The sequence below is a fragment of the Mastomys coucha genome, unplaced genomic scaffold (genome assembly GCF_008632895.1).
Source record: "Mastomys coucha isolate ucsf_1 unplaced genomic scaffold, UCSF_Mcou_1 pScaffold22, whole genome shotgun sequence".
Classification (NCBI taxonomy): Eukaryota; Metazoa; Chordata; class Mammalia; order Rodentia; family Muridae; genus Mastomys; species Mastomys coucha.
In genome coordinates, this window is record NW_022196905.1 from 257,896,562 (window position 1) to 257,910,498 (window position 13,937).

A 13,937-nucleotide genomic window follows, 5' to 3' on the forward strand; every position below is an offset into this window, starting at 1 on the left:
AAAACAAAACAAAAAAAAAAAAACAAAAAGAATATAAAGAGTCAAAACCTCTTGATACTCAGCTGGCCTGCTTTATATGACAGCTGGGTCCCTGTCCCCAAGGTTAGGGAGTCTCACAACAGCCTCCGCTCCAGCCCCAAAGGATGTAATAACAGCCTGGCCGCACTCGGAGTCCTAGGACTCCTTATCTCTTGCCGCGTTTTCTCATTTAAGCTCTGTCATCCTGGCGGTATTGCAGCTGGCCCCGTCGGCCTGATTGAGTGTGATTGCAGAACCTTCTGCTCCGGCTTCTCTTTGCAAAGCTTTTGCTGCTCTGGGGGGGCGGGGTGCGGGTACACCCCGGCTGCCTCTTGTTTAATCAGTTCCAGAATGGTGCCTGCACCCGGGGGACCGTGGATGCCTTTCTTCATAATGAATGTTCCGTCTCCACTGATGGCTCTTGTTTTTCCTCAGCTCCAGTCTTTCTTCACCTCTTTCACTCTCTTCTTTTTGATGGTCTGCTCTGCTTCATTGATTATGGCTTAGAAGATAAAAAAAAAAATCTTCATTTTTAGCTTATTTAGTGGCTTCTGAAGCTGGACGTGGTGACATACACATTTACTCTCAGCATTTGGGTGACAGAGGCAGGTGAGTTCCTGGCCAGCATGGTCTGCATAGCAAGAGCAGGCTAGCCTGGCCTACACAGTGAGACCCTGTCTCAAAACACAAACACACAAGTGTGCGCATGCATACAGACACACACACACACACACACACACACACACACACACACACGAAACATCCCTAGAAACATCCTAAATCCTATTCTTAGGCCATTAAAAAATTTCCTGTTCACTTTGGGAATTGCGAGATGGGAAGATAGAATCTCAGTATTTTATTGATTTAATCTGGTCATCGAGATGGCTCAGCCAGTCACAGAGCTTACTGCCAAACCTAAGGACTGGAGTTCAATCCCCAGGATCCACATGGTGAAGGGAGAGAACAATTTCCACAAGGTGTCCTCTGACCGACATACATGCATCATGGCACACGCACACACATGCACACACACATATGTGCACACATGTAAATAAACAGGTCTAAGTGAACTGTTAGTGGCTAACAGGTTTCCTTCTTTACCTCTGAAGCCACCGCTCACCTCGTAGGAGATATTTCCCTGTGGCTCAAACATGAGCAGTAGGGGAGATTCTCAGTGGCTGGCTGTAGAACCATCCGGCAAATCTGAGTGTTCTACAGGGCTCTGGGTGGCTCCTGAAAATGGCTTTGCCACAGGCTATGCAGACCAGCCCTCCCGACCCTTCCACTGAGGAGTTCTCTTGACTCTTGGCAGAGGAGAAAAGGGTAATGTCTCCATCAGCTCCCCACATTTATTGCATTTAGCTGACTGCCTTGTCAGGCCCTTGTTGGATTGTTGTGAACATACTTCCAACTCTTGTCCTGCCCAGAGCCTGCCTTTCTCCTGTGGGTTTAGGATTTTGTTGTTGTTGTTGTTGGTGGTGGTGGCTTTTACTGTGTTCTGTCACCAAGCTCATTTGGAAGTATTCAGTTGTTGAAGTCCATTGCCCTCTAGGCCATGGGTGGCCCAGTTGTTAGAAAGACAGCTAGGATGCTTGTACCTCTGGCTATGATGTCTTCTCCATCAGGGTGTGCCCACAGTGGCCCAGAGCTAGGCCTTGGGACAGAGTGTCCACCTTTGTGTACCCTTGCTGTGCCGCCCCCAAGCCTTGTTCCTCAGGCTCTCTGTCTCCCTGCATGTTTCCCAATGTGTAATTATTGCTAATTAATTCCCAGTCAGAATGATGGATAGTTTAATTTGCTTTCCTTGAGAGCCTTGCTTTTCCCTGCTTTGCCAGGGACTGGGCAGCATTCCAGTGTGCAGAGGGAGGGGCAGCTCCAGAGTGGGAAGTCTCCGCTGTTGAGGTTCGGCACCTCTGCCCAGTGCTGGTTACCTCTGCACTCCGTGGACGCTAAGAAGTCAAGCTTCTCCCACCTTCTCTGCAACCTTCTGCAGAGGCAGGGATCGAAACAAGGGACGTGAGTTGTGGTGTTGCCAGGAGAGGCTCTGCCATGCACCAAATGCCAGAGCCTGCAGGAGAACCCCTCGCTCGCTCGCCCTCCTCTCTCCAGAGCTTGCTCCTCACCATGTGCGCCTGCCCACCTCTCTGCTTTGTCCCCTACTCCTGAGCACAGACTTTGGGAGGTTTCCTGGGGAGTCATTTTAGTCTTTTGGCCAACATAATTCTCTTCAGTTAGTTGTCTGAATAGCAGCATGAAGACTCAGGGGCATAAAGAATTTTTCTTGTAGACGAAAGAAGGGAGCAGAGGCTATCTCTCCTAGTGCTTTCTGCCTACTGCAGCAACCAACACACCACCATCTATGATTGATGGCGTCATTACCATCTCCCTTACCATCATCACCACCACTACCATCACTAGCATCACCATTTATTAACATCATCACCATCATCATTATCACCATCACCAGCATCACCATTGCCATCTTCACGATCACCAACATCACCACCATCACCAGAATCACCAGCATCACCAGCATCACCAGCATCTCCATTGCTGTCCTCACCATCATAGGTCACCAACACCGCTGTCACCATTATTATCACTGTCACAGTGCAGCTGCAGTTTACTGTTTGCCCTGTGATGGACACTGTGCCCAGTATCCTCTCTGGTCACCAAGTGGTAAGATGGAAGATAGTACTACGGCTCTCTGGGCTTGCAGAGGTGATCCAAGTGAAACTGGAGGTCCACCTTTGGCCTCTGGAGGTGGGGACCTTGCTTGGTATATCTTGCAGCTTCCAGGATACAGGAGAAAATACAGGGCCCCACCATGCAAAGGGGGTGCCATTAGCCCAAGGTGTGCCTAGCCCCTGAGCCAACTCACATCTGGGTTCTCTCCTGATGCTCCCAGGTGTATGAAGGTGGCAGCAATGTGGACCAGTTTGTGACCCGCTTCCTTCTGAAGGAGACAGCCAATCAGATCCAGTCGCTGCTCAGCTCTGTGGAAAGCGCTGTGGAAGCCATCGAAGAACAGACCAGCCAGATCCGGTGTGTCCATGGGACAGATTGGGGTACTCACAGCAGCCTGACTCTTTGTGCCCCTCAGATCTGGGTGCACAAGTTCCTGCATCTCTCTGTGTGCTCCCCAGTTTCTCCTACTGCAATCTCAGGACAAGCTTGGGACCTAGCACCCGAGTCACTAGGCTTATGGAGGACAGGATGTGCTTAGGAGAATGTCTGGTATGAGATGTACACTTCTGAGACTTGCAGATCTTACCATAGTTCTTGTTCACACAACAATGCCCTGCTGCCTGGGTTCCTTCTGAACACTGGAAACCAGTTTGGGAAATGGGATCTGTGTCTTCTTGCCAGGAACCCTGTGGGTCTCTAAGAGCTCCCTTGTTACCTGGAGATCTGGGGAGGCTGAGGGAGCTACTGAAGGCAGGGCGAGACCAAACTAATACTGAAGGAGACTCTGGAGAGGGATGGAGTTCAGGATGTTGCTCTTTTGGTCTCCAGGTATGCTGGCAAGCACCCAGACGTTTCTCATGGACATGATGGTTGCTGTGTGCCTGGTGTCTGGACTGGGACACTTCAGTCTTTCTAGCTAAGAAGGGGCTGAGCCCCCCTCCCCATGCTACCTACAGCTAGCTGAGCATACTCCTGTCTGCTCAGAGCAGTACAGGAGAAATGGGACCCACACACAGGTGGGCAGTTGCCAGGAAGCCTGTACCCATGGCCTTGGCTTTCTCTGTGTATAACTTCCGTGTGCCTGGCAGAGAGTTACAGTGAGGAACTCCATCCCATAGGGTTGTAAGGGGACTCTTAATGACACCGTTGCCAAATATGTGTGCTCTCAGCACCTGGAAGTACAGTTAATGACTCTGCATATGTGGGCAGCCTTGTAATCCCGAGTCCCCAGTGTCAACAGCCACTGTTCTGGGGACAGACAGCTTTCCCTTTATTGATTTATTATTATCATCTTCATCAAACTCACCCTTTATCTCCTGCTGCAGACAGATAGCAGCCTTGGGCAATTTTCCTGGTTGCCTTCCTACGCTGCCTGGCTACATCCGTGGTTCCACTCGCCTGTCCCCATTAGGAGGAGATAACCCTGGGGTGTCAGTGGAAGGAGTGGGTGGTGTGTCTTGATGGGAAATCTGTTCCACGCCCACAGACACCTCACGCTGGCCCACATATCAACACTTTTGGCTCCAGGCCTTGAGTTCCCCGGGGCTACCCTGTGTCACCGCCCTAGAACAACCCCCAAGGGTGCTGTGTTCCAGGAAAAGCTTTTATGCAGCCCCTGATGCTTAAGGGGCCTCCCACGCAACCCTTCCATGGTCTGAGGGACACTGCATTTGTTGCTGGTTTATACAGATTCTGTGATTGACAGCTCAAAGCCTCCACTAGCCTTGTCTCACTGAGAGAGCTGAAAGACTTGTTAAGTTTTCAAGGGTCACGGGAGACAGATTTTAAAATGTACTAGAGGGTTCAGAGGCGGGGTGTGGGGGTGTCAGCTACACACCCTGTTGACTGGTAAGTCTTAGTTTTGCAAGGCCCCCTTCATGCATAAGGAGCTGGCTGCTCACCCTGCAGTCTTGGAGACCCTGCTGGGTGCCAGTCACTGTGCTAGGGGCGCAGCATGCCTGTTGAGTCGTGTGCATGGAGAAAGGATACTTGGGCAAGAGAGATTGAGTCTGGTTCAGGCCAGGCCCCATTTTTTTTTCTTGCCGCATTGTTTGATGGTGGGGATCTCACTGACACAAAACCAGGTCTTCCGTCCCCAGCCCAGTGGCCTCTACGGAGATGGAAAGGGAGGAAGACACATGGTGTCTCCTCAGCCTGTTCTGGCTGGAAGCTATGAGCTATGAGGTCTGCCAGATAGATGCCTGATCCAGCTATACCTCGGCCATGGAAATGAGCCTATGGGGCACAGGGGCCTGGGCTCTAGAGTCTGGCATGGAGCTAGGCCGCAGCTAACCACATGGCCTTGGTCAAGTCATCTGCCTCGTGGATGGTTTTTCCTCCTCTGAGAAAATGAAGGCCCCTCTGCCCATCCCGCAGACATGGGACCCATAGGGCAGGTCCAGGCACATTACAGGACACGGTCAATCAATGCCATGTTTCTCCTCCATGCAGACAGGACCACTGCAAACCGAGCCATGCCGTGAACGAGAGCCGCTACGGAGGCCCCACTCCTCCCTACATCCCCAACCACAAGCTTGTGGCCCCGGAGCCAGTGAAGAGCCTGCCTGTGGGTGAGAAAGCATCAGTGGGCACTGCCCTCCAAGGGGATCCGAGTAATCTGCACTGGGACCTAGACTGGGGGCTGGGGCTCTGCCCCCCTCAGGATGGCCCCGCCCACCACCGGGGTCTCTTTCTTTCACAGCCACAGGAGAGACAAAGGAGGAAGGGCTGGAGGGCCAGATAAGCCGGTTGGCAGAGCTGATTGGGAGACTGGAGAGCAAGGTAGGCCCGCCCCATACCGATCTCACCTTTCTCCCAGCTTTATCCACTTTAGAGCTTCCGGGGAAGCTGAGACGCCCTGGTGGGTTGCCAGTTGTAGAGAACCAGGCTAGGGCTACAGTCCTGACTGGGAGGGCAGGCACAAAGTGTAACCCCCGGGGCCTGTGCTCTGGGTGTTTCCAAGAACGCTAGCTCCAAGACCGGAGGCAAAAGGCAGGTGCTAGAGGGAGCCAGGGATGATGGTCCAAGACAGATTCCAAACAGGAAACTACTGACGACTTAATACAATATGGGAGTGTGGAGCAGAACCAGCTTTTACAGAGATGTTCGGACAGTATGTGACCCACGATAACCTCAAAGGGGCTTGCAGATGAGTAGGCTCAGAGGATCCTCTGTTGGAGCTGGGTGTCTGCTGTTTGATTTTGAGTTCGTGGCTTGCTCTCTCTAAACCTGAACGTCCTGCTCTGGTGACAGGGGACACAGCCAGGAGATCAGTGTTCTTCACCAAAGGCACCGGTGGCTCAGTTTAGAGCCTGCTGTCCCGGTTAGCATCTCACATTGCCCTGTTTAGCATTGCTAGTCATCCTTTAGCAAATTCCCCAGACTTGTGCGCGCAGGACTCCTACGCACCTGCCTACACCGAGCGACAGGTGTGTCAGAGCCCTGAGATTGAGGTAACATTTCTTCGGCTTTTCTGTATTTCTTTGGCAATGAGCTCTGGTACTTAGCGGGGCTTGGGTGTTCATTCTGAGCCACTCATGAGAGGGAAACGTGGGCCTTCTCACTGGAAGGCAGTCTGATGCGATGAGAGGCAATCCAGTCCGGAAATGTATTGCCAGCTGCAGGGCTGTGGCTGAAGCGAGGGTCATCCCTCCCATACTTCTTTTAAGCCTGCTGCCCCGGGTGAGAGCAGCGCGGTGGGGACCTTGTGCCCGGTTGTCATAACAACTCAGTGGGGGCCCCAGGAGGGAGGCGCTTTGAAGCTTATTTTTAGTACCCCGGTCGCCCTAACAACGAGGCTTGCTGGTAACCAGGAGCACCTAGGCGTCCTGAAGATGGGCGGGGTCCTCCGAGGTCTCTGATTGGCCTAAGCACAAGCTCGAGCCGATTCAAACCGGATCATGGCTCCGCCCCTATGTGGCCAAGCACCACTTCCAACTGTGTCTGCAGGGCAGTGGGCGGATCTGGGCACTGATGGCTCTCCATCTGACTGTAGAGAGGCCAAAGGGTTCCTGATGGGGCCCCAGCCTTCCAGGAGCCGCCCGTGTGCCTGTTTAAGTGACAGAAACAAACCTAAACCTGCAATCACATCTTGTCCACTGGGCACTTTCTTGAGATGTGTGGACAAGAAGTCAAGGCTGGGGATGTGATTCAGGGGCAGGCCCTTAATGAAACGTTTGAGAACCACCGGCCCACCTGCCGCTGCTTTTGTAAACAGTGGATGTGCCTCTTGCTTGCTTTAAGCACGTGCCAGTTGGTTGGCAGCGAAAATAGGAACCGGGGCTGTGGTTGTTGGGAGACCCACATTGAAGGAAGAAGGATGGACTTCTTCAGGCAGTGAAGAGACGTGGTTTAAACCCAGACCCTACTGCTTAGCCCACTTTGGGGAACCTTTGGGACCTGGGGTTCTGTGCTCTGATGTAATGACTGATTATCAGTGTGTGCTTGGGCGCCAGGTACTGGTGACCCGCAGAGCTGGCATGGCTTCTGCGTTCCCGAAGCACAGTTGGCTCGGGGAGGCAGGGAAATAGGATGTAAGTGGAAAATTTTCGGTTCAGGACTTTGTGGGAGGCGGCGTGCAGGCCACCCTGTTTATGGGGAACCCGAGGTCACTGCTAGGAGTGAGGTACGCGTGTTAGGGGGTCTCAGGGCTCTTATGAAATATGGTAAAAACAGTGTCCCGATTTGGGGGTCCCCGGAGTGCCTGTTACTAAGATTTCCCTGCCCCAGCCATATATGCCAAGTTTTGGGGGGGCTCATCTTTGTCTCTGAACCTCCCAGTGCTTCAGAGACCTGGACCATAAGGAACTCTCTGCCATTTCCCAGGTTCACCGGTTCCAGGGTTCCCTCTGAGGCTTCGCTATGCCTGGGAGCCTAAGTAGCCTGTCCACTAGGTCTTGCCCTGGGAATCCCACTTTCAGCCTGGGAGATCTCAGAACCCCTGGCACACTGGGGCAGGGGCTGTAACTCTCAGGGTGCACAGTACCCCATACCCTGAGTGTGGTCTTGGGAGCCTTCCCAGAGATGGCCTGCATCCCAGGCATTGCTGTTTTGTTCCAGACCCTCTCGTTTGACCTGCAGCAGCGCCTCTCGGATGAAGAAGGCATCAACATGGTGAGGCCCTCTCCACGCCCCTCCTTTGACCTGTTCCTTCAGTACTCTGAGGTGGTAGCTTCATTTCTCTGGCCACCCTCTATGCCTGCTGCCCACCCCCCGCCCCGCCCCCAGGGGCATGGTGAGTCAAGTCTCTGGCCTGTTCAGTCATCAGACCATGTGCATTTGCCAGAAGGGCAGCTTACTGGTCACCAGCTGTGCCTCTTGCTGGGGCTTCCTGCAGCCTTCTTACTTACTGCCCTCTTTGTGGGGACCCCACAGGGACTTTATCCATTTGGGCCTGTCACCTTTAGCTGATTTTCACATGTAACAATAAAATGTGTGGTGGGTTTATTTTATTTTGACCTCTCTGAAGCTAGGTGTAGGCTGCCAGGATTGGAGGTGTAGGCTGCCAGGATTGGGACGATGCCCACGTGGCTGGGGAAGGGCCTGGCACTCTTGTTCACATCCACTCTGGCTCACAGCACCTGCAGCTGGTCCGGCAGGAAATGGCTGTGTGCCCCGAGCAGCTGAGTGAGTTCTTGGATTCCCTGAGACAGTACCTCCGGAGCACCGCTGAAGAAAGGAACTGCTTCCAGTAAGTAAAGCGCTGCTTGCTGCGGGGACTTGGTGGAGGAAATGGGAGACACCAAGGTCTCTGGCTGCCAGGGGAGGACATGGCAGAGCCAGCCCTTTCCTAGGGGATGTATACGGCAGGAAAGGCGATGTAGTGGAGGCTCAGCTCCATCCCAGCTGTAGGAGGTGGTGGGTAAGTTCACCCCCAGGCCTGGGCTTCTTCAAGCAGGCAGTTTGTTGGGAGGGTTAAACAGAATGATGTGTTGGCTGAGGCCATTCTGGTTCACACTCCACTCACCCAGTGTGACCACTGTTGCTACCCTGGGCAGCTCAGCAAGGCAGAGCAGGGGACTGTGGGCACCAGTGAGGGGTCTGTATATTGCCAATATCAAGAAAGGGTAATGGTGGTTTGACTGGACAGAGGAATGGGTGAATGGCCTAAGGAGGGGTGCCAGAGGCTGTGCATTGGAATGGCGTCATCAGGAGCCAGGTTGGTCCTGTCTTCTGTGTGAAGATAGACCGAGCAATAGCAGGGCTACAGGAAGAAGCCACACACACTCAGGAGAGGAGAAGAGCCCCTGGTTTGACTGATGATGGGGGCAATGATGGTTCTTTTTCTTTTTAAAGATTATTATTTATTTTATGTATAGGAGTGCTCTATCTGTATGACACTTGCAGGCCAGAAGAGGGCATCAGACCCCACTATGGTTGTGAGCCACCATGTGGTTGCTGGGAGTTGAACTCGGGACCTTTGGAAGAGCGACCAGTGCTCTTAACCACTGAGCCATCTCTCCAGCCCGAAATGATGATTCTTAGAGGAAGAGAGGGAAGAGGGACTCCACTCTGTACTGCGGGCACCCCTTTTTCCTCACCTAGGCCTTCCTGGTTCTGTTGCCCCTCCTCCCAGTCCTTGAAGGATGAGACCCTGGGATACACCAATGCATAAGGTTTCCTCCTATTGTGTCCCCCATACCCACGTCTTCCCTGCTGTGCCTTCCTGCTGGAAGGAAGTTCCTTCCTGAGAAGCCATCATCAGCTGGGCAAAGGCAGTCCCCAGGCTGGCAGTCATCATCCTGTGGGAGCCACACCCTTATGGTAGCCAACTGTCCATGGTAGCCTTTGCTGTGCCTAGAGAGAGAACAGAGCGCAGGCATCTGCATGGGCTGGCAGGCACCCCCAATCCACTCATGAACCCTGAGCTCTAGGCTGGTTCATAAGGAGCCAATGACAGGGCAGCAGTTGGGCTCCCTCATAGCCTTCTCCCAAGGAGCTCAGGTGCACTTCTGTCACATGTGGGAAAGAAAGGAATCCAGGGGCCAGGAAGAGCTGGTGGGGGCAAGGCATTCCACCAGAGCCCCCATGATCACACCACTACCCCAGCACCCTCTGAGATGGAGTGACATCCCAGGTCACTCAAGAGATATGCCTGGGATGCAGTCCATTCGGTCTGGGATAGGACCTCCCTGAGCCTCAGGTTCCTCTTCTCAGTCCCTGTCTGGGCTTCCTGGGGTTGTCTTATGATCAAAAGACAGGAAAGGGGCTAAGGCACAGGCTCTGTGCTTTGGTTTAAAAACCCAGGTATTTTGTATGCACACGTTCCTCTGTGTGTGTGTGTGTGTGTGTGTGTGTGTGTGTGTGTGTGTGTGTGTGTAGGTCAGAGGTCAGTTCGGGGGTTATTCCTGAGATGAGTGCCCAGCTTGTATGTGTTTGCATGTATGTACGTACCAGGGGTTGGAGTATGGTAAGGTTGCGAGGTTTGTCTTAGTTAGGGTTGCTGCTGCTGTGATAAAATCCCATAACCAAAAACAACTTGAGAAGGAAAGAATTCATTTGCACTTCACATCGCTGTTCATCGTGAAAGGCAGTTGGAGCAGGAACCTGAAGGCAGGGGCTGATGTCGAGGCCATGGGGGGGGGAGGGTGCTGCTTACTGGCTTGCTCAGCCTGCTTTCTTATAGAACCCAGGACCACCAGCCTGGGGATGACATACCCCACTGTGGGCTGGGCCCTCCCCCATCAATCACTGATTAAGAAAATGCCTTCCAGGCTTACATACAGACTTCTGGAAGCATTTTCTTAATTGAGGCTCCCTCCTCGCAGAAGACTCGAGTTTATGTCAAGCTGACATAAAACCTAGCCAGCACAACGTCAGACAACTTCCAGGAGTTGGTTTTTTTCTCCCCTGCTGTGTAGGTCCTGGGAATCAAACTCAGGCTTATTAGTCAATGTTTCCAGCACTTTTAACTTCTGAGCCATCTTCCTGGCCCTAATATTGTTTTCTCAAGACAGGATCTCCATTTTTGTTCCCATGGATCCTTGGGGTCGAACTTAGGTCTCAGTCATGTGCAGCCTGAATCATCTCCCAAACCCTCAAAACTAGGTGTTTTAAATGCATCTTTAAAAACCCTGCTCTCGTTTGGACCATGGTGCTGAATCAGATGGCCTGGATGCTTCTGGAGGCTTGGAGTCATAGTGGTCTCCAGCTCCCACTTCCCTGTGGAGGACCATCGGGAAGAGAGTCTCAGGGGCTGTGACACACATGATTGTCACTTCCCTGCAGTGTTGCCGCGGTGAGGATGGCAGATGGCCTAACCTTCGTCATCTATGAGTTCTGGGAGACAGAGGAGGAGTGGAAGAGGTTGGTGCAACCCTGTCCCTACTCCATGCCAGGGGGTGGGGCTGACTGCCTCTAGGCTCCTGTTTCTTGACCCTGGGAACCATCAGAGGAGAGGGGGTGGTGAAGACGGCGAAGAGCCCTGCTTCTGGTTGCAAAGACATCCAGGCAAGCTTCCTGGCCAGCTAGTGTCTTTCACCCAGAGGCAGTGGGGTTCTGAGACACTGAAACCCTAGACCCAGGCTGTCCATATGGCACCGTACATGTAAATCTCTGCTCTAAAGACTGACTCAGTTTCCCTACAGCTTCCCTGCCTGTGTCATCAGGTGCTGGGTCCTGGAGCCTTGCTGACAGTAAAGCTGCTGAATGGTGGGGCTGGCCACAAGGCTGGCTTAGAGAGCCACAACCCAGGGACCTCACTGACCTCCCTACCACAGGTTGAGCCACAGTACTGCAGATGTTTCTAGTTTCCCATGTACAACCTAACACACAACAAGGACAGAGGGGGTCACTTCTGCACACACACACACACACACACCCGTTCTTCCCTGCAGTGAATACTCAGGGCCATGAGACTCAGGACCCAGGTACTTTGGGGAGGAGTGAGCACAGAGGCTCCTCTCCTACGGCTGCAGTGCTGTCCCCTGCTGCTGCAGCTAATCATAAAGGGAAAGGTCAGGGCTAGAGGTCTAACCCTGTTCCCATGGGCGGGCTAGAGGCAAAGGCTTCCTGGATGGATGCTCACAAGATCACAGCCTCTCTCCCAGACAGAGCAGGACTAGACCTGGGCCCACACCTAAAGCTCCCCTCATCCCCACCTCCAAGACACACCCTTGGACTGATCTGTGTTCCTGGCTTGCAGGCACCTGCAGAGCCCTGTGTGCAAGGCCTTCCGACACGTCAAGGTTGACACGCTGAGCCAGCCTGAGGCACTCTCACAGATCTCCGTGCCAGGTAGAGGGGCCAGGGACAGAAAAACACATGGGGGGTGGGGTGCCCCGGATTTCTAATCAACACCAGCCTCAGAGAAGGGCCTCCCAGGCCTACAGGGACTTCTTGTTCACTTGCCACTGTCAGGAATCCTGGTCTAGATGCAAGCTCCTCACCCAAGGCTTGTTGTGTAGACAGGGACACCAGTGGCTACACACGAGGGCTCACCACAGACCTCCCTATGGGGCCTGAGTGAGCAGCCTGGGGTCACAAAGCTCTGCCAAGGCTTCTCTACCACAGCCATCCCAGCCTCCAGGGAAGAGGCCTTGATCCCCTCATAAGCTCAATCACTGACCACCATTTCTCTCTCCCCTGCTTACAGCTGCCTGGTGCACCTCTGGCCGAGACTGACCCCCCTCCCTGTTAAGAAGCCCTACTCTCACCCCCTGCTCCTTCTTGTAAAGGGCAATCCCCATTTTCTAGAGACTTTGGTAAACAGCTGTCTTTTCAATATACTAATCAAAGGACTCGTACTTCCCCCTGCTGTGGCACGGAGAAGGCCCACCCCCTGGTATCCCCATACCTCACTCGACCTGGCAGAGTACTCCTGCGATGCTGACAAGGCCAAAGTTAGTAGGGATGGCTTCCCAGGCCAGCCTTCCACCAACAGCTTCTCACCCCAGCCAGCCTCTGGCGTCCCTGACTCTGAATAGCTGAGGCCCAGCAGGGCTCACTTCCAATGGACAGGCCTGTTCCTCTACTTCCATCCTCTTTGATGGCCCACTACCTAGTAGGAGCTGTGACCCTGTAGTACCCAACCTAGGCTTGGATAGAGCCCAGGTCCCCAGCATCGCGCTAGGCCCACAGTCACCAAATAAAGTCTGGTTAGGAACAGCATGTGTCGTGTCTCTCTCTGTCCCTTTCCCAGATGGAGGAAGGGGTCGTTGGGAATGCTGTCATGGGCAACACAGAGCCAGGGTGACTCCGAGCTCTCCCTTAGCCTCAGCATTTCTAGCCGTCAGTGGAGCTTTAGGATATAGGGATCTTGACGTGTGGGTTTGGGTGGTGCCTGGGCTACCTCAACTGTAGCAGCTCACAGGAAGGGTACAGTGGGACAGGCGGGGTCATTCGCAGGTTGACAGCATAGGGCATCAACAGAAAAGAGGGCCAGGGACAGAGCCTCCAGCCAGGCCATGGGGGACACAACTGCGTGTGACCAAGTGGAGTCTGTGGATAGTGGCCGACCTTCAATGCCATCCCCTCCATAGATGGGTCCTCATTACCTCAGTGGGACTTTGAACTGGCCTCCCAGGGGCTGGGACAGAGGCCACCACCCACTTCACCACTTACCTGTCAATCAGGGTCTCTCCTAAAGATCCTATGTTTACAGTGCTGTTTGGCAGGTCAGTCCTGGACATTCCACTTTGCTCCTCTCCCATTCAGCAGGAAAGACCGCCACAGAAGCCTTGAGCATCAAGGAGAGCAGCAGAGCTACCTCTAACTAAGAAAGAATTGGGGAGGAGAGGAAGGCAATGCCCAGTCTCTGCTGGGGAGAGGCAGGACCACTACTGTGCCCTTCACCCCTGCCAACATCCACCACCCACAAAACCCTCCCCCCCACCCCCCCACACACCTGGAACCTTGTGTCCCTGCTCCCTGGCAGGTTCCACCCTGCCCCAGGTGCAGCCCACCCCAGCCCCAGTCAGCTGCCAGCTACTCTCCAACCACTCCAACACACCCACTCGTAGGGAGAGTACAGGGGATTCAAATGTCAGCTTCTGGCTCTAACTAGAATATCCCACACCAGTCTTGAAGAGTCAGAGGCTTTCTGCAGAGTGGGTAGCAAAGCCACCCTGTGACGGGTTGGGAATGTCCTGGCTCAGCACAGGGAAGGCTCCTGCTGGCACCCTCAGCCCGGATAAATGTCACCTTACTGGCCCAAGGCTGCTGCTTTTCCACACGGTTCGGTTGCTTTTTTTGTGAGGAGGCTGCTGTTTTGGGGGTATCACTGAGGGAGTCCC

The 13,937-nt window shown here is 53.6% G+C and overlaps 1 protein-coding gene and 1 long non-coding RNA gene across 3 annotated transcripts in view; one reads left to right on the top strand and one right to left on the bottom strand.

Moving 5' to 3' along the window:
* Necab2 (N-terminal EF-hand calcium binding protein 2) overlaps positions 1–12,813 on the top strand; it is a 26,083-nt gene extending 13,270 nt beyond the window's left edge. For both annotated transcript variants that reach the window (XM_031341550.1, XM_031341551.1), the window contains 8 exons: positions 2,927–3,063; positions 5,158–5,276; positions 5,408–5,487; positions 7,765–7,818; positions 8,283–8,395; positions 10,933–11,010; positions 11,849–11,940; positions 12,299–12,813. In XM_031341550.1, coding sequence (XP_031197410.1) covers positions 2,927–3,063; positions 5,158–5,276; positions 5,408–5,487; positions 7,765–7,818; positions 8,283–8,395; positions 10,933–11,010; positions 11,849–11,940; positions 12,299–12,327 — 702 coding nt within the window. In that variant the 3' untranslated portion in view covers positions 12,328–12,813. The remainder of the gene's footprint in view (positions 1–2,926; positions 3,064–5,157; positions 5,277–5,407; positions 5,488–7,764; positions 7,819–8,282; positions 8,396–10,932; positions 11,011–11,848; positions 11,941–12,298) is intronic.
* LOC116070269 lies at positions 55–6,650 on the bottom strand. The gene is made up of 2 exons (XR_004110333.1): positions 5,514–6,650; positions 55–520 (listed from the first exon to the last, which is right to left on the bottom strand). It is a non-coding gene; the product is annotated as an uncharacterized LOC116070269 (long non-coding RNA).
* Positions 12,814–13,937: the final 1,124 nt, after the last annotated feature.